This window comes from Cetorhinus maximus, chromosome 20 (assembly GCF_964194155.1).
Source record: "Cetorhinus maximus chromosome 20, sCetMax3.hap1.1, whole genome shotgun sequence".
Classification (NCBI taxonomy): domain Eukaryota; kingdom Metazoa; phylum Chordata; class Chondrichthyes; order Lamniformes; family Cetorhinidae; genus Cetorhinus; species Cetorhinus maximus.
In genome coordinates this window covers 90,842,783-90,867,622 of record NC_135898.1, presented here as the reverse complement: position 1 = coordinate 90,867,622, position 24,840 = coordinate 90,842,783, and the positions used below count along the sequence as shown (strand labels likewise).

The window sequence follows — 24,840 nt, the reverse complement described above, 5'->3', positions numbered from 1 at the left end:
CTGTGATTCTGCAACAAATTCAACTTCAGAATGGCTAATGAGATATTACAGATCAACACTGATAGTTAAACTTCGTGTCCTTGAAATGGTCATGCTGTTTGCATAGGCTGATGGAAGGAGACGGAGTAAATATGAAATGATCAATGTTAAGATAAAGTATGTACTGTTCCTCACTATTATTTTAATAGTTTAATGAAGTAATCTATTTTTCTAATCCGACTGCTTCAAAGTCACCGCAACACACATATCTTAGTGGTTCAGTGATATTAATGTTATGAGGGTGACCTAAAATCTTTGCATGTAAATCCAGGTTAGGATAGAGAAGCTTTAAGGAGCTTTACTTGCTTTGGGATTCAGTGACTAGTGGGGTTCTACAGGGATCAGTCCTCAAATCACTGCTTCTCATAATCCGGATACAGTGGCTGACCTTGAAGAGGAGATTAGACAGAGAATACATAAACTTGCAGAGAATGTGGGAAACAAAAGTTTATAAGGAAGGGAGGCATGGCATTAGCAAATTAACTCAAATGTTAAGAAATGCAAGATAAGCATGCAAGTGTACAAGCATTAAATATCAACACAAAATTAATTATGAAACCTTAAAGAAGGCAGTGCAGGATTTCAGATTAATGGGTAATAGAAAACTTTGTGTATTAACATTGTACCATCAACTGAAACAAGTCCCATGGTGCTATACAGAGGGCTAGATTTTAACTTATCAAAACCCATTCAATTACACAGACTTAAGATAGGGCCCAGAGTGTCAGATTGGCTCAGTGGGTAGCAACTCACCTCTGAGTCAGATTGTGGGTTCAAGTACCACCCCAGAGACTTGAGCACAAAAATCAAGACTGGCACTCCAGTGCAATAATGAGGGATTGCTGCAGTGTCAGAGGTAGCTTCTTTCAGATGAAATAGTTTTCAGGTGAACATAAATGATTCCATGACACTATTTTGAAGAAGAGCAAGGGCATTCTCCCTGGTATCCTGCCAATATTTACCCTCAAACAGCATGACTGGAACAAATTACCTAGTTATTATCATATTGCTGTAGTGAGCTTGCTGTATGCAAATAGGGTGGTGCATTTTCTACATTACAATCGTGATTACACTTCAGAAAAAGTACTTCATTGGCTATAAAGTACTTTGGAATGTTCTCTACCTATAAAAGGTGCTGTATAAATGAAAATTAGAGATATAAATCAGCAAGGACAGGAGTAATGGGATTAGTGGGCTTAGTGTGTGAGAGAGGATAGGACCAACAGGGTTTTGGAAGAGCTGAAGTTGGATCCGATCCTATCCTATCTCTCACTAAGATCACTAACTCATTACTCCTGACCTTGGTGACTTATATCTTTAATTTATAATTCTCATCTTCATGTTTAAATCCCTTCATGATATTACCCCTCCCTATCTTTGTAACTTCATCCATCCCTACAGCCCTGCCAAACCTCTCCAGTCCTCTGGTCTCTTATGTATCTGTCTCTCCATTTATATCACCAGCAGTGATCATGCCCTCAGTCATGTTGGGTCTACGTTCTTCAAGGGCATGGGTCAGACCAGATGATCAGCTGGGACAGCAGCAAAGGCAGGGGAAAATGTTATGGAGTGAAATAGTAGAGGCAATGGGATCAAAAGCTCAGCTCAGGGTTGGAAAAGATACTACGGTTGCAATCATTTTGGTTCAATTTGAGGCAGTAGTCAGGAAGGAGAATGGAATCATTGTCAAGGCTATGCTTCAATAAGCAACAGTGGAACAAAGCAAGAACAGTCCCTGTGGAGTAGAGACATTGGAGGAGGATAGTGTGGCTGACTATGTCGAATGCTGCAAAGAGATCAAGGAAGCAGAATGCATCATCGTCACAGATCACAGAGAAAGTCATTTGTGACTGATAAGGGCCATTTCTGTGCTGTGTTTTGGAACAGAAACCTAATTGGAAAGATTAAAACATGGAGTTGTGGAAAAAAGAGACACAGATTTGGTAGACAACAACATAATCAACGGCTTGGGAGGAAAGGGAGGTTAGGCATAGGGTAGAAATTTTCAAGGACAGAGGGGTGAGGGTAGATTTTTGAAGAAAGGGTGATTATGGCAATTTTGAAAAGGGAAGGGATGGTTTCTCAGAAGAAACCATTTATAATGCCAGTTTTAGTGTGGGGGTCAAGAAGGAAAGTTGGGTTTACTGGAATTTTCTTTTAATTCATTCATGGGATGTGTGTTTCTGGCTAGGCCAGCATTTATTGTCCATCCCGACTTGTCCTTGAGAAGGTGGTGGTGACTTTCTTGATCTGTTGCAGTCCACCTGGTGTAAGTACACCCACAAGCCTGTTAGAAAGGGACTTCCAGGATTTTGACCCAGTGACAGTGAAGGAACGGTGATATAGGGCTGCATCTTCCGGCCGGTGAGCAGGGGGCGGGGCCCACTCGCCAACGCGTAAAATGACGCAGGGTGACATCAGGAGTACGTCCCGACGTCACCCCGTGTCATTTAGATTTTCAGTTCGGCAGGCGCACAGCCGGATCAGCCTTCAGAAAAAGCACGCAACCTCAAATGTGGGCGAGATGAGGTTTCATGAGGGTATTAAAAATTTTATAAAATGTTTAAATAAAATAAATTGACATGTCCCAGCTCATGTGACAGTGTCACATGAGGGGATGTCAGGAAAATTTTTCTACCCTTCAAAAAATTTTTATGACTTCCACCGATCTTCCTGAGGCAGCTCTTTGCCTCAGGGAGATCTATGCGCTCTTTCACGTTCATGTGTGAAACAGCGCACTCCCATGTCAGGGAATCCCCCTCCCCCCCCCCCCGCCCGCACAGGGTGCGTACAGCGCTTCCGAGCGGACATCACACTGGGCGGGCCTTAATTGGCCTGCCCACATAAAATGGCGCCTGACCTGGGGCGCCGATCGGAAACCTGCCTGCCTGCACCCACTCCCGCACATCCCCCCCAACAGGAGGGTGGGGGGGGATTACTGCCTATAGTTCCAAGTCAGGATGGACATGGAAGGGCACTTGCAGCAGGTGGTGGTCTTCCCATCTGCCTTTTGTCCTTGTTATCCCAGGTAACAGAAGTTGTGGGTTTGGAAGGTGCTGTTGAAGAACCTTGGCGAGTTACTACAGTACAGCTTACGGAAGGTAAGTACTGCTACAATTGTGAACTGGTGATGGAAGGAGTGAACATTTAAGGTGGTGGATTTAAGAGGGTGCTGATCAAGGGGGCTGCTTTGTCCTGGATGGTGTTGAGCTTCTTGAGTGTTGTTGGAACTGCACTCATCCAGACAAGTGGGGGCCAGGCAAATCGAAGGAATCAGGAGGTGAATTATGGATAAGTTAAGCTTATAAATAACATAAAAGAAGATAGGAGAATGATATAGGATCGGGGTTAATACAGGTGGGAGCCTGGAGGGATGCTTGGCTTGGTTGGCAAGTTGGCAGTCGGGTTGCAGAAGTGGAAGAGGCAGCTGAACAGAAGTTACTGAGCTCCTCGCACTTGCTGGAGATGGGGATGGAAGGGAGTCGGAGAGAGGATTTAAGTAGATAGTTGGTAGTGGAGAATAGAAGCCAGGTTTATCTTTGCTCGTCAGGTGGATCCTGGAAGTGTGTGGTTTTGGAAGAGCAAAATAATGTCCGATTGTACTTGATGTGGTTCAGCAAGATCTGGTGATGGATCTAAACCAGTTATGTGACAGAGATATTTGTGCTTGCACCTGTCAAACCTGAAGGAATGAAAATGAGTGCTATACCAGGGAGAAGAAACCATGATGGAAGAAAGCAAAGGTTTTACTGGGGAAAAATACATCAAAGGTCGAGGTGAGGATATGGATGAACAGATCAACAATTGCAGAAGTATCGTGGCAAATGGAAGGCCTAAGGCTAGACAGTTGGAAGTTTGAAAATGCAGTTGTAAGCGACTTGTTTTTACTTACGACAGACAGAAGAAGTGGTGGTTGGAAGAAATAAAAGACATGGTTAGAGATAGTAATGTCTGTGATTGAGACTGTGGGAGTAGAGGGGCCATGTGAAATGGTAAGGTCAAGGCAGCAGCCATTTGGAGGAAGATGTTTAAGAGAATAGGTGAGAGCAGTGAAATCATGGAAGACAGCAAGTTGACTTGAGATGGATATTGAAATCAACAAGAAAGAGGCGTAGTTCAATGTATAGGCTGAGGGAGGATACCTAAGGAGAAACTCAGGATGGGCTTAGGCTTGATGCTAGAGAACCATGATTTTAAAGGAAAGCTGAATGGGCAATCTCCTTTTTAGCACTCCCTGTAGAGTCTAGCTGGCTGACCATTATAGGAAATTTACAATGATATCCTAGAGGGAATTCAGTGTCATGCCTACGCAGGACTAAATGATTGCTTGTGAAGGTAAGAACTGATGATTACAGCAGAATGCATTTACTTATGTGAACTAGCAGTTAGCTGGGTTTGTCAGGAGCACAATTTAAAGGATGTCACTTCAAAGGTAGGAGATGGAATTAAAGCAAGGATTATAAAATGCAGTGTCATAAATACTTTTAAAGTACTTCTTATTTTAAATGTTCAAGTTAGGCAATGTGTAGGCATGTAAAAACATCAAAGTTATGACAATAATGTTACTCTGATAATTATATGATAGAAATCTTTAATTCAGATTAGTAAATTTTCAAACTAAAAGCCACGAGAAAGCTTAAAAATCAGCCTTGCCAATATCTAATTCCAGTGATACTTGCTACCTTAGTGTGAGTGGTTTTATCCAAGGTCATTAATCCCATCTGGTTTCCAATACCAAAAGGGAAAGAAGTGGAACTCTCGTTTAACTTGTTTAGTTTCTAATTTCTTGAGAAACACGTGTATAACTGTTTCCAGCTACATGAATAAGAGGTTTAATATACAATTTCTAGAGTATTAAAGGTAAATATTGTTGCATCAAAAATTACTCATGTTTTCTACTAAGGGAATTGTTTGCACATTTTGCATTTACTGGTGCCGTTGGAAATCAGTGACAACAAGGACATGCATTTTAATGTTGTAAATGGAAAAGAGAAAGCCAAGGGTATAGTTGGCTGAAATAATTGACTAAAAGTGGAAAATTGGCATTCGATGCTTTTTTGAAGCTTCACTGTTTAAAAGGAAATGACAGGATTGGTCTCTGCTAGGCTTTCAACTCAAGTAAAGTGCCACCCAACACTCAGTTTCCAGGATCACACATGCAGAATGCCACTTGGCTAAGCTACCAGAGGAGAGTTGGTGCCATCGAGATGTACTGTTACAATTGTCAGCGCCTTAAAAAGTTAAAACAACCTTATTTCTCAGTCAATAATGCAACTTTAAAATAAGATGTAAGTCTTGAAATTGCAACATTCAGCCCTGGCGTTGAATCTCACTCAAAGATCACAGGCTGGGGCAATGGAAGTCTTGATTCTCCAGTTACTGGTTTTTAATGCCCCAAAGGGTCTAGAGAACTGTGAATCAGGCACGCTAACCCCCATGGCCAATTCTCCAATCTGTGCTCCCATTGACTGAAACTCTGTACAGAGAGGACAGTTTCACAATTTTGGAGCAATAGCTACAGATCTTGGGCCTCAACTTTCCTTTTTTAACTCACTTTTCTAGAGGACAAGAAGAAAAAGAAAAAGAAGCAAAAGACTCCTGCGGAAGGAACAAAGTTGGAGCACTCCAAAACATTTGTGAACATGTTTTTTAGAAATGTTCGATCTGGGAGGCCTTCAAGTGAGCAAAATCCAAAAAAAAAACTCAGGTCCAAATCCCCATCTCGCTCAGAATCAGATAAAGGTAAGAAAAAATTAATGAGTTGTCACTGAGGAAGCAAAGTGGTATCATGTCTTGACAGCAAATATAGCTTTATGAAAAGCAGACATTGAAACAAAAAGTCAAAAAATACCCCCGTCAGTAAATTTAGTGAAAACACAATTATGAATATAAAATGTAATTTTCATCCTTGTTTTTTAAATGCTTTTGTGGCCTCCACCTCCCCATCTCTGTTACTGACCCTAATCCTATAGTCACGCTCAACTTTCCTTCCCCACGTTCCTCCCAACCGAACTCTAATTTCCTCTGACTCTTTGTCTTTCCCCCTCCCTTTGCCCCAGCACCTTCAGTCACTTAGGCTCCACTTTCCGAGATTCCTTCCCCCTTTCCCTGAACCCTTCCACCTCTCCCAAAATCCCGCTACCTCTGCACATCCTTCCCCTTTACAATCCTCCTTAAATCCCACCACTTTGACCAAGTTTTTTGATCACCTCCCCTCCTTTGCCTCAGCATCTGGTTTTTTTTCCTGATGCCTCTGTGAATTGCTTTGGGATTTTTCTGTTCTCTGTTGAAGGCGCTATATAAATGCAGGTTGTTGCATTGTATTCACAGCAACTCCTGCCAAAATTATCAACAGAAGGAATTTTTTTTCCATGGCCTGAATTTTTCGCTCGGTGTGCGTAAAATGACGCGCGATGGCGTTGGGTGAGCATCCTGACATCATTGTGCGGTATTTCGGTCGGTGGGCATGCGCGGTAGTCAGCAGCGCGCCTGCCGACAATTAAGCAGCTCATTAAGGCCCTTAATCAACTAATTGATTGGAATTTTTCACTGCCCGTCCAACCGTTTTGCCGTTAATTGGCCAGACAGCGTAAAATTGCGGTTGGGGCCCGATCGTGGGCGGCGGTCAACTTCCCAGCTGCTCCCGGGCCTGCCCGATGAGGGCAAAATTCTGCTACATGAAATTTTTTTTACAATGTAGGAATGGTATATTTTCCATCAAGCTATGGCTGTAGCACGAATTATAATTTTGTTTTTAGATTGTCCATCATTTTAATAATGAGTTTCATTAAATAAAGAACTGTGAAACAATAGATTAAATGTTTCAGCTGTGACGCTTGATCAGAAATAAGTTTTATGGTTATGTTGGTACCTTGAACCCCTATCTTTGTTTGAAGCGTCAGTGATACCAATTACGTTTTTGCATGGGGAGCATTGCAGTGGAATGAAACTTCTTCCCATTGATCCACTGCTATGGGTGACCCAAGGGTTCGGGTTATTTGCATCATGTGGTAGATGCCCATACCATTAAGGAGCTGCTTGCCATTCCAGGATCAAATGATAATGGGAGAGGGCATTGTGGGCATCACTAATAGCTGTTAAACAGCATACGTGCCTGCTTCTTAGCATTGTAAGAAGCTGTACTTACCACTGGCTACACCGTGGGCACTGGCAGGATTTATGGGGACGCACGGCATACGACTTGCACCATCTCCAACTTTGACAACATTGTAGAATGGGGCAGGCAGGATTGACCACTCATTAGCTCCCAGAATTTCTTCAAGTGGCCAAGAAGGAATGAAAACTTGATGGGAACAAGTTTCACCCCAAAGTTCCTTTCCCTCCCACTTTGATTGTGGCAGTTCAACGTCCTAAATGTGGCCTATGCTCAGTTCTCCGGTTATTCTTTCTTTTGTAAATGAACTTACTATTTTCCATAGGCATTTGAAAACCCAAAAAGCTACTTAAATGGTTTTGTTAAAATATTTTAGGTGTTACATACTGCAATATGGGGGAAAATCAAGTGGAATGCCCAAATTTAATGTCTCTGTTTGATTAACTTAAGTGTTTGTTCCAGTTTTATCACTGCCATCCTTAACAAAGTTTACCATCCTTTTTGAGCTCATTTTATTCCCAAAAATACTAGTTTCAAAACATATTTTGATGAAAAGTTGAGCACGTATTTAAACAAATTTAAAGCATGGAAACCCTGAAATGTTTTTTAAAAGATCAATTTACATGTTTCAAATATGTTGCAAAAAGCCTTAATTCAACTCTTGGCAATATTCTTTTCATTCAGTGGCTATATTTTAAATTTCTTGGGTGCAAATCAAGGGCAGAAGTTTCCTTGCTTGCTGGCATCAGGCATCATGGCGCGCATGAGCGGACAATATGGCGGGAAGGCCAAAAATCAGTTTTGTGACATTGTGAAACCAGTTTGCGATGGTCTACTCTGCCTTTCAATGGCAGGCCGTGCTTTCCGCTATCGGATGTCGGGAACCTCATTGTAGTACATCTGCATATCATTATAAGACCAGCTCACTGGAATCACCCTCGACGCTGGATCATCCGAGCCACGCTGACGTGTTTCACAACTGAACATAAGCAACGAGCCCCTGGTGAGCTGCACTTCACCCAGGACTTTGAGGCTTGTTTGCCTACCTTGCTTCAGGCAGCGCTCGCAGTCATCAGCACCAGACTTCGCAGGCAACACCACATCACTTTTAGTGGGCTCATGGGCAGGTCTCTACCTACCAGACCAGCCGTTAGGCAGGGTGGCTTTTCCATGGCTGAAGGGCTAGGTCTTGCTTGGGGAAGGAGAAGAAATGGCCTCAGGCTAGGGAAGAGGCTGCAGGGCTAGAGCATTATTGGGGAAGGGGGGTATCCCAGGGTGTGTGTGGGGACACATATTGATCTGTGTAAGTGGCCTCAAGAGGGTGAGGACTGAGGAGGCAATCTCCAGAGGAGATGAGGTCAGATGGAGATGTGAGGGTGTGTGTGAGAGAGTGAGTGGTGATGTCCCTTGAGCTGGCAGTGAGTGAGATGCCAGTGAATGTGTGATGGGCTTGTGAGTGTGTGAGTTTAGAGTGATGAGATGGTTGCCTTACCCTGGCGGCATGGATGATAATTCAACTTCTTTCTGCACTAGATGGTGAACATCTTCTGTGCAGTGTTGGAACTGACCACCACTGCCACCGGCTCCAAGCCAGAGTGGTGCCTCCTGCAGCCAGAGCTGGGGTAGAGGACATCCAAGTGGGCTCCAACGTTGTCTAGAAGGTGTCCTAGGGATGCGTCATTGAATCGGGGGGGCTGCTTTCTTCTTGCCTTTCGAGGCCTTGTCTTCTGTGCTGGAAACACTGAGAGGTGTGCACGTGGTCGCACTTTAAATGTGGCGCCCAACATGAGGAAGCGGCGAGGTGACGATGTGGCGGGTAAATGAGAGTCCACCTCCATTGAAATGGCATGTTTCCCAGAAATGCATGATTAATGAGGTGGGTTTGGGAAGATATGGCATGAGAAGCCACTATTGTGGCCAGCGAGTAAAACGTTCTTTATCCTGCCCGCCCCCACACTTTGTGCAAATCTAAGACAGTTCCGCCCCATGTGTGAAGCCCAATTACAAAATATTCGTGAATATTACAATTAAAAAGAGCAAAGAACACATTGACTCACAATACAACTATTTCTTTTGTAAGCAAATCACACAGAAAAGCTGAATACTTCTATGCACTTCAGCAAACTGTTGGGACTTGTTTAGTTAACCACGTAGTTATTTTCCCCTTAAGCTATTAAACTCCTCCTTGCTTATTCCAGTTTCTTTAGATGAGTAATAAAGCTAAGTGACATAAATCTTAAATGTTCCAAATATACTAAGCACGTCATCATCTCTCTACCTGATTGCCCACTTTCCTCAGGCTTTCACAAGCTGGAACTTGCAATACCTCCTTCAGGCTGTTTGAGACTGATTTTAAACTTTCCCAAACTTCGAACTGAAATACCATCATATGTTACTCGGCTTGAGTCAATCGCAGCATTTTCATCACTCAGCCAAGAAGGTGTTGGTTGAAGACCCAGTGGCCCTGAAATGATTACAGCTTAAACTGATACCCCAGTGCAGTACTGAAGGAGTGTTCATTGCAAGAGATATCACCAACAACAAATTGAATTTATAAAGCTCCTTTAACATAAAACGACATGTCCCAAGGTGTCTCACAGGAGCATTATCAGATGAAATTTTGACACCAAGCCACTTAAGGAGACACGAGGACAGGTGTCTAGGTTTTAAAGAGCTTAAAGGAAGAGAGAGAGTTGGAGATGTTTAGGGAGAAAATTCTGGTGGTTAGGGTCTAGGCAGCTGAACATACAGCAGCAAATGATGGAGCGATGGAATCGAGCCTGGTGAAGTTGACAGAGATAATGAGGTGCGCGACAGTAGAGGGATTTGAAAACCAGGGCACGAATTTTAAAATGGCATGTTGCCAGACTGGGAGCTATTGTAGGCTGGCGAGCACAGGGGTGATGTGTGACTTGGGACTTGTTACTCATTCTTGAAATGAGATATTGAGCCAAGGCATTGACTGTTGGTTTAATGATTCCTATTTGAAGGAGGCCAGGAAATTATACTGGTCTCCTGTTCAATATTCCTCTCACAACCAGCACCAGAAAGAGCAAAGTAATTGGTCATTTATATCATTGTTGTTTGTTGGTCTTTGCAGCTTTCAAACTGAGTGCCAAGTTTGTCCATATAACAGTAATAGCTACAGTTCAGAGCAGTTCACTGTTTGTAAAACACTTGGTGATAAGGTGATAAGATTTATTACACATGTGAATCAGAAATAATAGTTAGTGCACTGAAGACCTAATAGTAGAAGACAACTGGAATCTTTTCTCTCTACATTCAATGAGCTTGCAGGTAATTCAGCTATATATCAATGGAAATTATCCCCAGTTTTAAAAATTCTAGTACTTTTGCACTTCCATGTGGAGTTTCATGTTTTCTACAGTCCTTTGTTTATTGTTACTGTTATTTATTAAATGTCTGAATTACACGCTATCTAAATTTTTACCAAGGGCTGGATTTCACGAAGGAGGGGGGCGCATATTGCGTTGCAAGAGTCAGTCAGCAGCCAACACATCTTAAAAAAGGCCTGCACTGCAGCCATTACACATTGCCGGTGGTCTAAAAGGGCGGAGAGTGGGGCTTCCGCCCCTCAGTGGGAGGAGGTCCTGCCAGCGAGAGCTGCTAGCCAATCAGATTGACCAGCAGCTTTAGCTGTCCCAGCAGTGCCAGAACTCAGTAGTGGGAACTGCTGGCACTCACTGCAAGCAGGCCCACGCAAATTTCCGATGGATCCCAGAGCCAAGTAAATCTATTGCTTTTAAGATGGACAGGGAACAAGCAGCCTAGGGAAGGAGGTGAGATGGGCTGGAGGGAGGGTTTCGGAGGCCAGAAGGGGAAGAACAACGTTGGGGGAGTTGCCCCCGCTGTGCACAGGGCATCCCCCATAGGACACACTCCCCCTTCCTTCTTACCTTTTTACCATGTGTGTTTAAAAAAACAGCCTGCCCATTCCTACCTGCCTGCCCAAGACAACTGTATTATGGTGGGGGGAGAGAGAAGAACAGGCAGAAATAGTTTAAATTTTCATGTCTGGCTTTTGTTTTTGATGAATTTGATAAATTTGATGAATGTAGTGTACACAATTAATGTCTGTCTCCATGGAGGTTATTATTTTTTTTATTGTTTATTCTTTCACGGGGTGTGGGCATCGCTGGCTAGACCAGCATTTATTGCTCATCCCCAGTTGCTCTTGAGAAGGTGATAGTGAGCTGTCTTCTTAAACCACTGCAGTCCATCTGTTGTAGGTACACCCACAGTGCTGTTAGGAAGGGAGTTCCAGGATTTTGACCCAGCGACAGTGAAGGAACAATGATATAGTTCCAAGTCAGGATGGTGAGTGACTTGGAGGGGCACGTGCAGATGGTGCTGTTTCCATGCATTTGCTACCCTTGTCCTTCAAGGTACTAAAGGTAGCGGGTGTGGAAGTTGCTGTCAAAGGATCCTTGGTGAGTTGCTACAGTGCAACTGATCGATGATACACATTGCTGCTACCACGCATCGGTGGTGGAGGGAATGAATATTGAAGGTGGTGGATGGGGTGCCAATCAAGCAGGCTGCTTTGTCATGGATGATGTCAAGCTTCTTGAGTGTTGTGGAAGTTGCACTCATCCAGGCAAGTGGAGAGTATTCCGTCACACTCCTGACATGAGCCTTGTGGACAGGCTTTGGGGAGTCAGGAGCCTCGGACTTGCTCATGTAGCCACAATATTTATATGGCTGGTCCAGTTCAGTTTCTGGTCTGTGATACCCCACTATCAACATCTGGGGGTTATTTAGCGATGGTAATGCCATTGAATGTCAAGCGGAGATGGTTAGATTCTAAAAAAAAATCAATAATAACCATACTTTTTGGCTCCTTTTGTATGACTTTTGGGGGTCGGACTGGCAGAAACGGTCTCTGACCTGGCAACACCATGGGCAGAATTTTCCAGTCAGCGTGCGGACGCAGGCCCAACATGCCAATGGGTAAAATGACGCGCGATGACGTCGGGCAGGTGTCCCAACGCCATCACGATATTTTGTCCGGTGCGCACGCGCTGGCCGAAATGTAAACGGCCTTATAAGGCCATTAAGAAATCAGTTGAGCCACTTGAGAACACTGCCCGTCCAACCTTAAGGTTGGCGGGTAGGCAGAAAACCCAAGTGGCCTTTTGCGTTTTTTAGGAAACCTCATCCGTGAGCAGGATGAGGTTTCCTGAGGCTTTTATTAAATAAATAAATAAATACATTTTCATAGATGTAAAAACATGTCCCCACTCATGTGACACAGTCACATGAGGGGGCATGCTTAAATAAATTTTTTAATCATTTCTTTCATTATTTTAATATTCAATTTCCCTGAGGCAGCTCCGTGCCTTAGGGAGATTGCTGTGCTCAGTCGCGCACATGCCCAAAAGAGCGCTGGCCCCGACTCTCCCTCCTCCCCCCACCTGCACAGGTAACACTGAGCGCTACCGGCCGCGTATTACGCTGGGTGGGCCTTAATTGGCCCCGCCAGCGTAAAATAGCGGTGCAGAACCGATCATGGGCGGCGATTGACTCCACCCAGCCCACCCGCCATAGGAAAAATCCTGGTCCGCGATTGCAAGACGATGGGAGAAGGCAGATTTCAACCCCTCGCAAATTTTAGTCGTGTAAAAGTCGATCCCCTACTTTTTGGCTAAAAATTTAGTTTCAGAAACTCAGCTTTTACACAAGTGCTAGTACTTTGTTAAATAATGATTATGTTGGGATCAGGTGGCTTGGTGATTGAATAGGTGAAATTAATGTCAGTAAGATGCTCCTGGTTAACGATGAATACGGTTCCTCAGATGGGGATCTCCAGTGGTTATGCCTCTAATATCCATGAGAAAATATTACTTCCGAACTTGTGTTAAAGAAACTTATGACCCTCCATTAGAAGTACTATTCTTTCCTGCTCTCAAAATGTCTTCATAAATTTTAAGACCAACTGCTGGAAAATAGTAATGCCAATGATTATTTCTAGTGAGTTAATGTACAGTTGTAAAGAGAGATCTGCTTTTTTTTTAAACCATTCTTTCTATTACAGTAACTGCTGTTCCAAAATTTGTCATCAGAAGTCTTAAGCAGGGTAAATGTTTGCAATGTGCCTGAGAATGCTTGGTTTTTAAAGCTGGTTTTGAACTGTTCCTGCTTTTCTTTTCATGCAAAAGAAATCGCTTTTTTGAATGCTTGAACCACTATGAAATCTTCTATTTTCCATTATTGTTTGCACTGGAGAATGCAAACGCACTTGCGGCACCATGAAAATCTGCTTAACTGCATTATTTAATAATGACTTTGAAAATATTGGATTTGGAGAATTTCAGTTCTTTCTTCATCTTTTAAAAAATCTTTTGAACAACAATTGCTTTACTTGAGAAGGATATTTGTGTGTATTTTAACTATGTTACTTGTCGCTGTGTGCTTTTCACCCGGTATCAATAACTATATTGATTAAATGTACAGCATGGCTCTATTCAGGTCATTGTTGAATGACTCTAGTGGCTGTTTTTCTTTCAAATGAGGTTTCCTTCTTTATCAGTCAAATAATGAATATAATTTGGACTTTTGTGTTTACCTTTGATTCAAGATAAAGAAAGAGGTAATCGTTTTAACATCTTGGGCTCTGAAAGAGATCAACATGGCCTCTCAGCAACAGATATGTATAGCCATGCACTAGCTGTGATTGAAGACATTGCTAGGAAACTCTTGAATCAAGATGAAGTAAATGCAGTTTTGCGTCACTGTAAGCAGGTATTTCCCTCATGCAGTATTTTCATTCACTACATCCACAGACTACAGCAACAAACAATTTCTGCTCAATTACAAGTATAACATCAGTAAGGAGACCACAGGAAATAGGAGCAGGAATAAGTCATTCGTCCCATCCCATCTGCCCTACCATTCAAAACAATCATGGCAGATCTTACACCTCAACTGCACCTTCCTGTACCATCCCCATATAATTTAATTACCTCCTTTTTTTTTCAGTGTTCTCCCTGAAGGCAGGTCCAACTTGTAACACCACGACCTCTGCATTGGGTGGGGTGAGGAGGCAGATCCCGAATCTGCCCCAGCCAGAACAGGGATTGAACCATTGGCACCAATCTGATCCAGGCCAGGTTGCTGTGGCAACATGCACTTTTACATTCATGTTGTCGTCCAAAGCTATGATTAACAATGGCAGAGGTTTCAATTTTCTTTCCATCACATGGCTGATCAGGAATCTCCCACTCTTACCACCTGCCATTGGCCCAGGTTGGAAGGATTTACAAGTTGACATTTAACCTGTATGGCAGTGATATGAACACACCTTTCTTGGTCATCAAGTCCCAGAAGTTCTAGCTCAGACGTAGGGACACTGCCCCACAAAACCTCCTAAGTTAGCTTATTACAGTACCCAAAAACCTGTTGACCTCTGACTTGAATGTACTCAATGACTGTGCATCCACAACTCTCTGGGTTGGCGAATTGTAATGTAGCATTACACTGCTGAGTAAATTACTGAAAAAATAGCTGTAACTATTTTTACAGGAAAAATAGATTATATAACATGAATGTATCTGCTACAAAATATACTTTTGTAACAGCCTATATATTTTGCAAAAAGCTGAGGCAAACAAATATTTAATCTACCCTTTCCTCCAAAGAGCACCATGGAGTAGATTGTTCTGAGGACAGTGGATAACAAAAATCAGAAACATGTATTTTAGTCAAAGGTTGTATCTTTTTATGCTTAATGCACAGAGAAACTGTTATTTAAAGTATTCTTAATGTTGCAAAGTAAAATTTTGACCTGCTCTCTTAATATATAATCTTCCACTAGATGGCAGTAAAATATTATTTCACACATTACTACATAGAATTACACAGAAATTGCAACACACAAACAGGCCATTTGGACCAACCAGTCCGTGATGGTATTTTGCCTGAATTTGAGCAGACACCCTCATCCCAGGTGCCTAACAAGTTTCCATTTTCCTTTATTCCCTTTCCTTGAATCACCTCTCTCACCTATTTATGATTGCTGACATGAGACTGAAATTGCAGAGTTGCTCCTGCTTCACTGTTGTAACTCAGCTGGAAGTGATTCTGTTTATACATTACATGCAAACTGGATTTCAGCTGCACCTACAGCAAAGTTATGGTGGCAGAGCAGGAGCAGTTCGGAGAGAGTTGCTGGACGAAGGCTCTTTCTCGCTGAGAGTCCCAACGTCATCGCTCACTCGCACAATATTTCGGCCGGCAGACGCGCATGTGGGAGTCAGCAGCGTGCCTGCCGACAATTAACAGGCCTATTAAGGCCATTTAAAGCATGAATTGAATTCAATTTTTCGCTGCCCATCCAACGTTACCCTTGGTGCAAAAAGCTGAAGCAAAAATATTTAATCTGGCAGCATCGGCGGAGAAGAAAAGAGTCGACGTTTCGAGTTCTCATGACCCTTCAACAGAGGACTCGAAACGTCGACTCTTTTCTTCTCCGCCAATGCTGCCAGACCTGCTGAGTTTTTCCAGGTAATTCTGTTTTTGTTTTGGATTCCCAGCATCCGCAGTAGGTTTTGTTTTTAATATTTAATCTACCCTTTCCTCCAAAGAGCACCATGGAGTAGATTGTTCTGAGGACAGTGGGTAACAAAAATCAGAAACATGTATTTTATAAAGGGTTGTATCTTTTTATGCTTAACCCAACTTACTGTTGGTGGGCAGGCGAATCGGCCAGGTGGCCTTTGGATTTTTTAATGAAGCCTCATCCACGGCCAGGGTGAGGTTTCCAACAGGAATTAAAAGTAAAAAAAAAATGTTGAAATGTTATTTATAACATGTCCCTGCTCATGTGACAGAGTCGCATGAGGGGACATGTTTTTAACATTTGTAAGTTTGTTAGTTTTGATTTTAAAAATCGTTGGCTCCCTGAGGCAGTTCTGTACCTCAGGGAGCTTTCACTGTGCACACCCGCGCGCATGCGCAAACTTCCACGCTCGCCCTCCTCCCGCCACCTCCACCCCGGCAGCGCTCAGCATTGTAGCGCGTGAAATCGATGTCAGGGCCCGATTGCGGGCGGCAGTCGGCTTCATGACCGCTCCCAGGCCTGCCCGCTGTGCCCTCCCGACGAGGTGAAACTCCTGCCCTTTGTTTCAGTTGCTAACCTCAGGAGTGCATTCCACAGCCTTACAGTCCTCTACGTAAAAGTTGTCTCTCCTGCTTTCTGCCCTAAATCATCTTTAATTTCTATCTATCCTATATAACCTTGTGGTTATGTTATAGGATGAGTACTTTATGTTTTAAAGAAAACTTAAGTATCAATTTTGTTTGTAGTTTGTTTCAGTTGGTGGAGTGGAAGACCTGGTGCGGCCGTTACTTTCTATATTAGATAAACCAGAGAAACTGCTGATATTGAGAGAGATCCGGTAAGAAGCACACTGCAATGTACAATTGTGCTCCTTTAATACTGCAACATTTTAATGCCGCTATTATATTCAATAGAGGGCAAACATATTAAATAATTATTTGCGGAAGGGAGAACCATTATAAACTGAACACATGTAAATGTCTATTTTAAATTGCTGAAACGTTTGTGAATGAATAATAATAACATTATATAGAATATAACAGTGTGCTGATGTAGCAGCGTGTCATCATTCCAAGTAGTTAGTGGTAGGATGAGATTTACACTCCATAATTTCACATATGATTATGGGTGATTACAGTCATTATAACTGAGGGATATAATTTTATTAATATGAAACTACAGTGCTGCAATTGTTACAGTTGACTTCAATCTCCATCATTTTAGAATAGGGAAATATATTTTCTTCCTTCCCCTTTGTTTGTCTACATGACAACAGTTGCTGAACTTTAAAGTAATTGTATGTGAAGCAATTTGCAATGTTTCTGAACAAGATATTTCATAAATGTAAGACTTTACTTATCTCTTCTTCCATCTCCCCACACATCGTACAATGACTAAGGAAATTCTATAGCTGGCTGCTAGGAGCTGCACGACCCAGACTACGGATTATTGTATTTGTTCCCCTCGCAATGTGAAAGCTCCTGGTGTCTGCCCATCTTCTCTCACTATAACTGAGGTTGTGAACTCACAGTAGTTGAGCAGGTTTCTGACAGGAAGCTATAGATTGTGGTTAGATTCCTGCCCACCCGCGGCAGAATTTAGCCACCAGACCTCATTACATGCCGTTTGCCAACTTCCTGCCAGGAATGGGTGAGAGGCGGGCCAGAAGAATCTGCTGGCCTGTGGAAATTTGTCTGCCCGCTATTCGGGTAAGTGTGCAAACCTAGGTTCTGGGCATGATCTCATGGTATGGAATGGTGGGGTGGAACCTGGACTTGACTGAAGACTTGAACATTTCTTGTAAGTCCCAGAGGAGCACTAATATAGCTAGGCTGAGGTTTAAGGCAATTTGTATCCAAATGCACAAATGTAACAGCTACCCATAAATTGGTAGATTTAAACTTTTGCAATATTTATGACCATTTCCTAGAAACGTTCTATGCTGTACAGCACATATGATCTGTTTTCAGACAAGCCCTTTGATTTGAATTGTGTGAATAGCTTTACCTGTGCCTGAGAAGGAATTACACTTTGTAAGTGTCACATAACTTGATTGTAAAAATTCAGTGGTTACCATTTGTCAGAGGGGGTTTAGTTTATTCGTGTATTTGCAGGTAACACAGTAATAAATTAAACTAATTGATATCCTCATAGTCATTTTGACCAAAGAGGAGAATAGCTTTTGCAGCTGGTGCAGAAGACATTTTAAGGAAAGAAGGAAGGAACTTGAGTTGAGGAGAATCTTTCAAAACCTTAGGATGTTCCAAAGTTTTGCACAGCAATGAATTATGATAATGTGTAATTATTACAGTACTGCAGGGAGACAGGACAGCCAATTTGTTTTAGTGATGATTGAGAGATAAATGTTGGTCAGGAGATGGGGAGAACCCCATTGCTCTTCTTCAAGTAGTGCCATTGGATCTTTTACTCATACCTAAGAGGCCAGGTGGGGTCTCAGTTAATGTTTCATCCAAAAGATAGCACCTCCAACAGTGCAGCACTCCCTCAGGAGTGTCAACCTAGATTACGGGCAGAATTTTTAGCTAGGCTGGCGGACGCACGCCTGACCTGTTCGAGCGTTAAATGAAGCGCGTTGACGTCGGCCAACCGTGCCGATGTCAACGCGCGCACTCACAATATTTCACTAGGCGGGCAAGTGATGGAGATGGAGGTGCATCCGCCATTAATTAAGTGGCCAGTTAAGGCCCTTGGGACACCAGTTGTCTCCAACTTTATGTAGCCCGTGCGATTTTTTTATGCCATTGCGTGGGCAAGGCGGGCAGGCCACAATTTGCAAAATCTCATTCACAGGCGGGATAAGAGGGATCAGTGGCCTTGTCAAAGCGCATAGTGAGGAGTGCAGGCTAACACTTGCTGCTGCTTGCTTCTGTGAACAGGACAGCTTCATCTCGCTTCAGAGCTGCATTCAGAGCATTTAGAGGCTTCAGTTCAGGACTCAGTGTTGCTTTCCAGGCCCCTGGAGAATTCAGACTGTGTGGGGCCTTCCAGGTATCAGACAGCCTTCCCTCACCCCATAATGGGGATTGTGGTCTCCGCTGGAGGCACCTCCTCTGAGGAGGGAGAGAGGGGCAGAAGGGAGAGGAGGCCAGGTGTCCCAATGCAGCTTCCAGGGGAGGGACCTGTGGGAGGAGAGGCGCAGGCACAAGGGGTTCAGGGCCAACAGGTAGTCCAAGGTGGAATGGGCCGCAGAAGACGCCAGTATCCTGTTGCCAGGGTTTACAGGCGGCGATGCAGCTACTTCAATATGTCTGGGGTGCAATGCTGAAGGAGGCTCCATCTCTCAAGGGAGGCAGTGACCTCCATCTGTCAGAGGATCGGGCCTGAGATCAGCTCTGACTGTGTGGGTGGACACCCCATTCCAGTGGCCCTGGAGGTCACAGTGGCCCTCAACTTCTATATTCCGACTCTTTCCAGGGGTCAGTGGGTGATCTTTGTGGAGTGTCCCAATCAGCTGTCCACAGTTGTGTCAAGCTGGTGATAGACGCTGTGTTCAGGCACGCATTTATTCATTAGTGTACGGACGAGGTCAGCCAGGCAGAGTGAGCCAGAGGCTTCGCAGTGATTGCTGGGTTCCCCCTGCAATCGACTGCACACGTGTTGCCATCAAGGCGCCAGAGGATGAGCCAGGAGCCTTCGTCAACAGGAAGGGTTTCCACTCCATCAACGCGCAGATAGTGTGTGATCACAAGATGCAGATTCTGCAAATGTGTGCAAGGTACCCAGGCAGCTCCTATGACGCTTACCTCCTGAGGCACTCCCAGGTGCGAGGCACTTCAGTGCTCCAGCCCAACTGGATGGATGGCTGCTGGGTGACAAGGACTATCCCCTCAAAAGATGGCTCATGCCGCCTCTCCACCATCCAAGAACAGAGACCGAGCAGCGGTACAACATGGCTCCAAAAGGGCAGTGATAGAGGACCATTGGTCTTCTTAAGATGCGCTTCCGATGCCTGGACCGTTCAGGGGGCGCACTGCAGTACCCCCCAGATCATGTTTCACTGATAGTGGTCGCATGCTGCGCTCTCCACAATCTGGCACTGGCAAGGGGGTACGCAGTGGAGGAAGAAGATCTTGATGCAGCTGCACAGGCAACAGATGATGAATTCAGTAGTCAGTCCGAGGATGAGCATGGTGAGGAAAATGCTGGAATTCTGAGGGTATAGATGCAAACCTGGGTAACCTACAGGGAGGCCAGGACACCCAGGACGCTTTGATCCAACGCGCCTTCAGCTGGGCTACCAAATAAGAACCACCACCACATGCCAGGTCTGCAGGCTCCATACTCAATCCTTTACAGGACCAGTTCCTTGGTCAACAACATATACTGTGTGCCTTTGCAATAAAGTTTCAGGAGACACACGTCCATCATAAGATCATGGCCTACCCCGCACCTACAGAACAAATGAAGCACACAGAGGCCAGTTGCACAAAATAACATATCATTTACTTGTGAATGTGAAACATTGCAGAAGTTAACATGAACCAGTGTTTTCCATCACACCATTAAAAAAAGAAAAGAAAAATGGGGGAACCAAATATCACCCGTGATAAGGCCATGTTGTGTTTAAGGTGCTTTAAGTTTTCGCTTGCGGGTGCTATGTCTAGGTGCTACCCCCTTGCTGGCACCAGCGTTGGAGACAGCCTGCTCACTCTGCTGTCTTGTTGGCCTTGATGACCTTGGTGGGCGTCCTATGGCCAGTGGAGCCTGTGCTGGCCCTGCCAGGGAGGGAGTGGCCAGTGCCATGGCTGGCATCTCTCCAGTCGCTGCAGCCTCATCGGATGCCACGGTCACTGGCAGAGAGGGCGGAGGAACTGCTGCCATCATCCAGGGTGCCCTGAGAGGAGCCCGCAAAGATGACAGGCAGCTCATGCGCCAATGTCAGATCGCTTTGGACCTCCTTGCTCACCATTGATGGATGGGCATCTAGCTGGGATACTGGGTGCCCAATCCATCTCCCACACTGACACTAACCAGCTGAGGTCATTGCCGGTGTGAGGGCTTGCAGGTCCGAACGCATCCCCAGGAACCCCTGATTGAGTCCCTGATGGAGCCTCGCATGAGAATCGCCACTCACTCCATGGAGGAAGCATTGCACTCGGCCATGAGGATCAATGGAGTGCTTATGCTCTGCAGGGAGTCTTCCAAAACGGACACCATGGCACGCATTCGCTCATGTATCTCCGCCAGATCCTCCCGCACATCCTGCTGGACATCCAGCATCTGCTGCCTCATGTACGACTCCAGAAGCCCATCAACAGCCACCGACTGAGCATTGTCCTGGTCACCAGCAGTCCTGCGCCTGCCGACGCCCTGGGCACTCTCTGCCTCCGCCTGCACCTCAATCGAATGTGGTGCCCTCAGCAACGTGCTCTGATAGACTACACGGCACTGTTACGCCCAACAAGGTGCTGGTATCTGCACTGGTGCCTGTTTGACAGCGAGGATGTGACACAGTTGCGTGGTGAGCATGGTGGTCCTCGGGCCGGGGTGGGCCTTCAGGCTCCTCATAACAAACGGCTGCAGGTGAGCCTAAAATGGAGAAGAAGGACATGTCATTAGTTTAAGTCATAAAACTGTCACTGTGCATGTCTGGCACCCTGATGAGACAGAGATATGCATAATGGTGCCCTTGTCTTTCAATTATCAATGGGGATTGCAGGTTCCAGGCTCACATCAATATAGAGACAACACGGGAATGGTAGCTAAAACCGACATTCTCACCTTGGTGCACTGCACTCTTACCTTCCTCTGGCACCCCAGCCTTACCACGGCCGCTTGACCGAGGTGCATGGCGCCTCTCCAGCTCCAGGGCCTCCTGATCGTATCGTGTGAAGATGAGGAAGTGTGGCGATCCCCGCCAGTCCATGACCTCTCAGTATTGTTATGGGATGTTTTCTCCAGAAAGGATAGAGAAACATTGATAAGTCCTCACTCTACCTGCAGCGCCATTGCAACCTGGCCAATCCCACCTCACAGGGCTCAGCCGATTCGTGACCCTGGAGCTGCAAGGCACTCAGTCCAAGCAGCCAAGGCTCACCCCCTTGGCCAGCTCCTGCCTCATTGACATTTGGCACTCACACTCTAACATCTCTGAGGTCCACCGGGCCGGGGTGGGGGGGCGCTGGTGGGAAGCTCTTAATTGTCCTGCGAAGTGACCCACGCCAACACGGTACTCACCCTCCTCGATCGCAGGAGATCGCTGAAGCGCTTCCAGCACTGGACCCATGTGTGCCTCACCACACCGTGGCTGTTGACCCTGGATGTCACCTCCTCCCAGGCCTTTTCGGTGAGTTGGGAGGGGCCTCCTACTCCCATCCCTGGGGACAAGGGTTTCTCTCCTCGCTGCCACCTCCTCCAGGAGGACTGTGAGGCACTCATCCGAAAAACGTGGGGCCAACTGCCCTGCCAGCCTGCCCTCGCGCCTGCCAGTGTCCACCCACTACGGTTTCCCCTCACAACACTTCCCCGTCCTTCAGTGGCAGCTTTCCAGGGGCTGCCAAGGCAGCATTTGGATCAGCTGCCAGGTCACCAGTGGACCTAGTAGACATCATGCCCCTGCCTCCCCCTTCTTGCTCATTCCCAGGCCGTGTATCACAATTGGCCCACCCACATCGCGGAGCGCTTCCAATCGCGGGCCAGCTTCCCCACTGCCCCCGCCCGCCCCCCCCAATCCCGCACACCAAGGGTAAAATTCTTCCCAAGTGCACAAGTCTCTGGAGTGGAGGTAGAACCCCCAACCTTATGACTCAGAGGCAAGAGTGCTACCACTGACCCAAGGCTGACAATAATGGGTAATTTCTTCCACTAATTTGCTGCTGTATCAAATATTTTTAAAGTTCACGTGTCAGTGTGCCCCACCTAATGGTTTATTTTAAATAAGTTGTATTTGCATAAACGTGAAAACTATTAGTCTTGAATTTTTTGACAAAATAGTTATGCAGAGTTAATTAAACATGTGTCCTTCATCTGCGAAAAGAAAAATTCTGAAAACACTGTGGTAATGACAGTAGCGTGTCATTCCCATGAGACAGGCTTTACAAAATGCCTGAAAGCTTCTTTGTATTAATCTAATTTTGCATTGAAAATGTCTTCTTATTACAGAAAGTGTTTTAACCTAGATATTACATTTCAAAAAATACCCCTAGTACCATATAAAATATTAAACTGAACAAGTGTCTTTCATAAAAGAAGATAAAATTGAGCAGGTAATTTAAGCAAAGTAATTTATTTTTTTCTTCAATGCAAATGAGCTTTTACCCACTAACCTTGTGTTGTACAGTTAAGATACTCACTTTATAGAGCACTGATTGATGCTTTGTACTTTAGGGACAAGTGCCACTCAAACTTGTCAGCCATGGCTCAAATCAATTCCTGTTATGATAGGCAGGTTACTTTATTTCATGAGGAAGTATTTTCTGAGCTAGAAAACATATGCATTGAGAAACTGCACCAATTTAATGCCACCAGCAATTAGGTGAGTATTTAGTGTCATTAGGCTGAATTTTATGGGGCACCGTGGTCCCCACCTTCCCGGCTAAAATTGAGAGGTGGGGTCAGGTGGCGGGGGTGGCTGTACAGTCCCAATGGCTGTACCATTGGGAGCGGTGTTACTTGTTTCAAGGCAAGTCTTTCGGCCCTTCCTTGGGGGCAAGTCCCGCCTTAGAGAGCTGCTAACCAGATGGATGGCCGGCAGCTCTGTAGTTCCAGCAGCGTCACCTGGGAGTGATGGCCACTGCTGGGACAAAAGGCAATCCTACCCATGCCAAGGGGCTCTGGGTCAGGGGCTGCAGTGAGGGGGCTGGTGAGTTGGATTCAGGAGGGTAGGGGGCAGGTTTAAAGGGGACGGGTGCCCCTGATGGGCCCAGGGGCCCACAAAGGAGGTCACCACCCCTCTTTTGCTCGACAGCAGCCTGCACAGCTTAAGCTGCCAAGCTTCCCGCATGTGGCATGGTCTTCCCCCCATTAATTGACCACTAAGGCCTCAATAGGCCCAAGGCCGGGTGGGGTTCGTGCACCTCTGCCATTCCCGTTTAAAGTTCAGATAGGTTGGGGGTGGGTGGGCAGGCAGCGGGAAGGCCACCAGCTGGATTTTATATATCCTCCCGGCCTTCAAACCTATCAGAAGGTGAGGGTAAAATCCAACCCATTGGCATTGAAAAAACATAGAGAATCCTGCAAGCCCATAAACCTGTCTTCAGTCATCCCAAGCGGGCATTATGAACCTGGAATATATGAGGAACTCTGAAGGTGTCAATGGAAGAATTTTTTTTTGTTCAATGTTTGTCTATCTCCATGGGCTGAATTTTCCCCCCGTCAAGGGGAGAAGTTGATGGGCGGGTGTGCACAGGCGCGCTTCCGATCGGCGTCCCTGATCGGAGGCGCGGCGCCATTTTACGTGGGAGGGCCAATTAAGGCCCGCCCAGCATGACGTCAGCACAGAAGCGCTATGTGCTCCCAGTGCGGGCAGGGGGGGAATCCCAAAATTGAGAGTGCGCTCTTTCGCGAATGCGCACAAAAAAGCGCATTCATCTCCCTGGGGCTAAGTGCAGCCTCAGGGAGATCGACCCTAAATGTACAAAACCTAAAAATAGAAAAGTAAAATTTCCCTAACATGTCCCGTCATGTGGCAATGTCACATAAGTTGGGACATGTCCATAATTTTCCCAAAAACTTCATTAAAATTTTTAAAAAGTTACATGAAACCTCATCCCGTCCGTGGATGAGGTTTGATGTTTTTTCTAGTTCCCGCCGGGGCTCCTGGCCTGCCCACCGCCAACCTTAAGGTTGGACGGGCAGGTCCTTTAATTACATAGTTGACTCTGTCAATGGCCTCAGTTGGCCATTGACAGGTCGGCAGGTCGGCAGCTGATTTTGCTGCACCCCAGCCTTCCTGAAAATTTAAATGGGGCGGGATGATGTCGGGAGTTCCCCCCAACGTCACCACGCGTCATTTTACACATCGGCGAGTGGTGCCCGCTCACCAAGATGTAAAATCCTGCCCCATGTTTCTGTTTGTGTTTGAATTGAAAAATCCATTAGGGAATTGATAACATGGAGCAATTATAAGTGGCTGACTCATCCTAAAATT

At 45.3% G+C, this 24,840-nt stretch overlaps 1 protein-coding gene across 2 annotated transcripts in view; it reads left to right on the top strand.

The window, feature by feature from the left end:
• pdzd7a (PDZ domain containing 7a) overlaps positions 1-24,840 on the top strand; it is a 103,640-nt gene that overhangs the window by 39,493 nt on the left and 39,307 nt on the right. For both annotated transcript variants that reach the window (XM_078565160.1, XM_078565159.1), the window contains 3 exons: positions 5,602-5,781; positions 13,752-13,915; positions 16,478-16,569. In XM_078565160.1, coding sequence (XP_078421286.1) covers positions 5,602-5,781; positions 13,752-13,915; positions 16,478-16,569 — 436 coding nt within the window. The remainder of the gene's footprint in view (positions 1-5,601; positions 5,782-13,751; positions 13,916-16,477; positions 16,570-24,840) is intronic.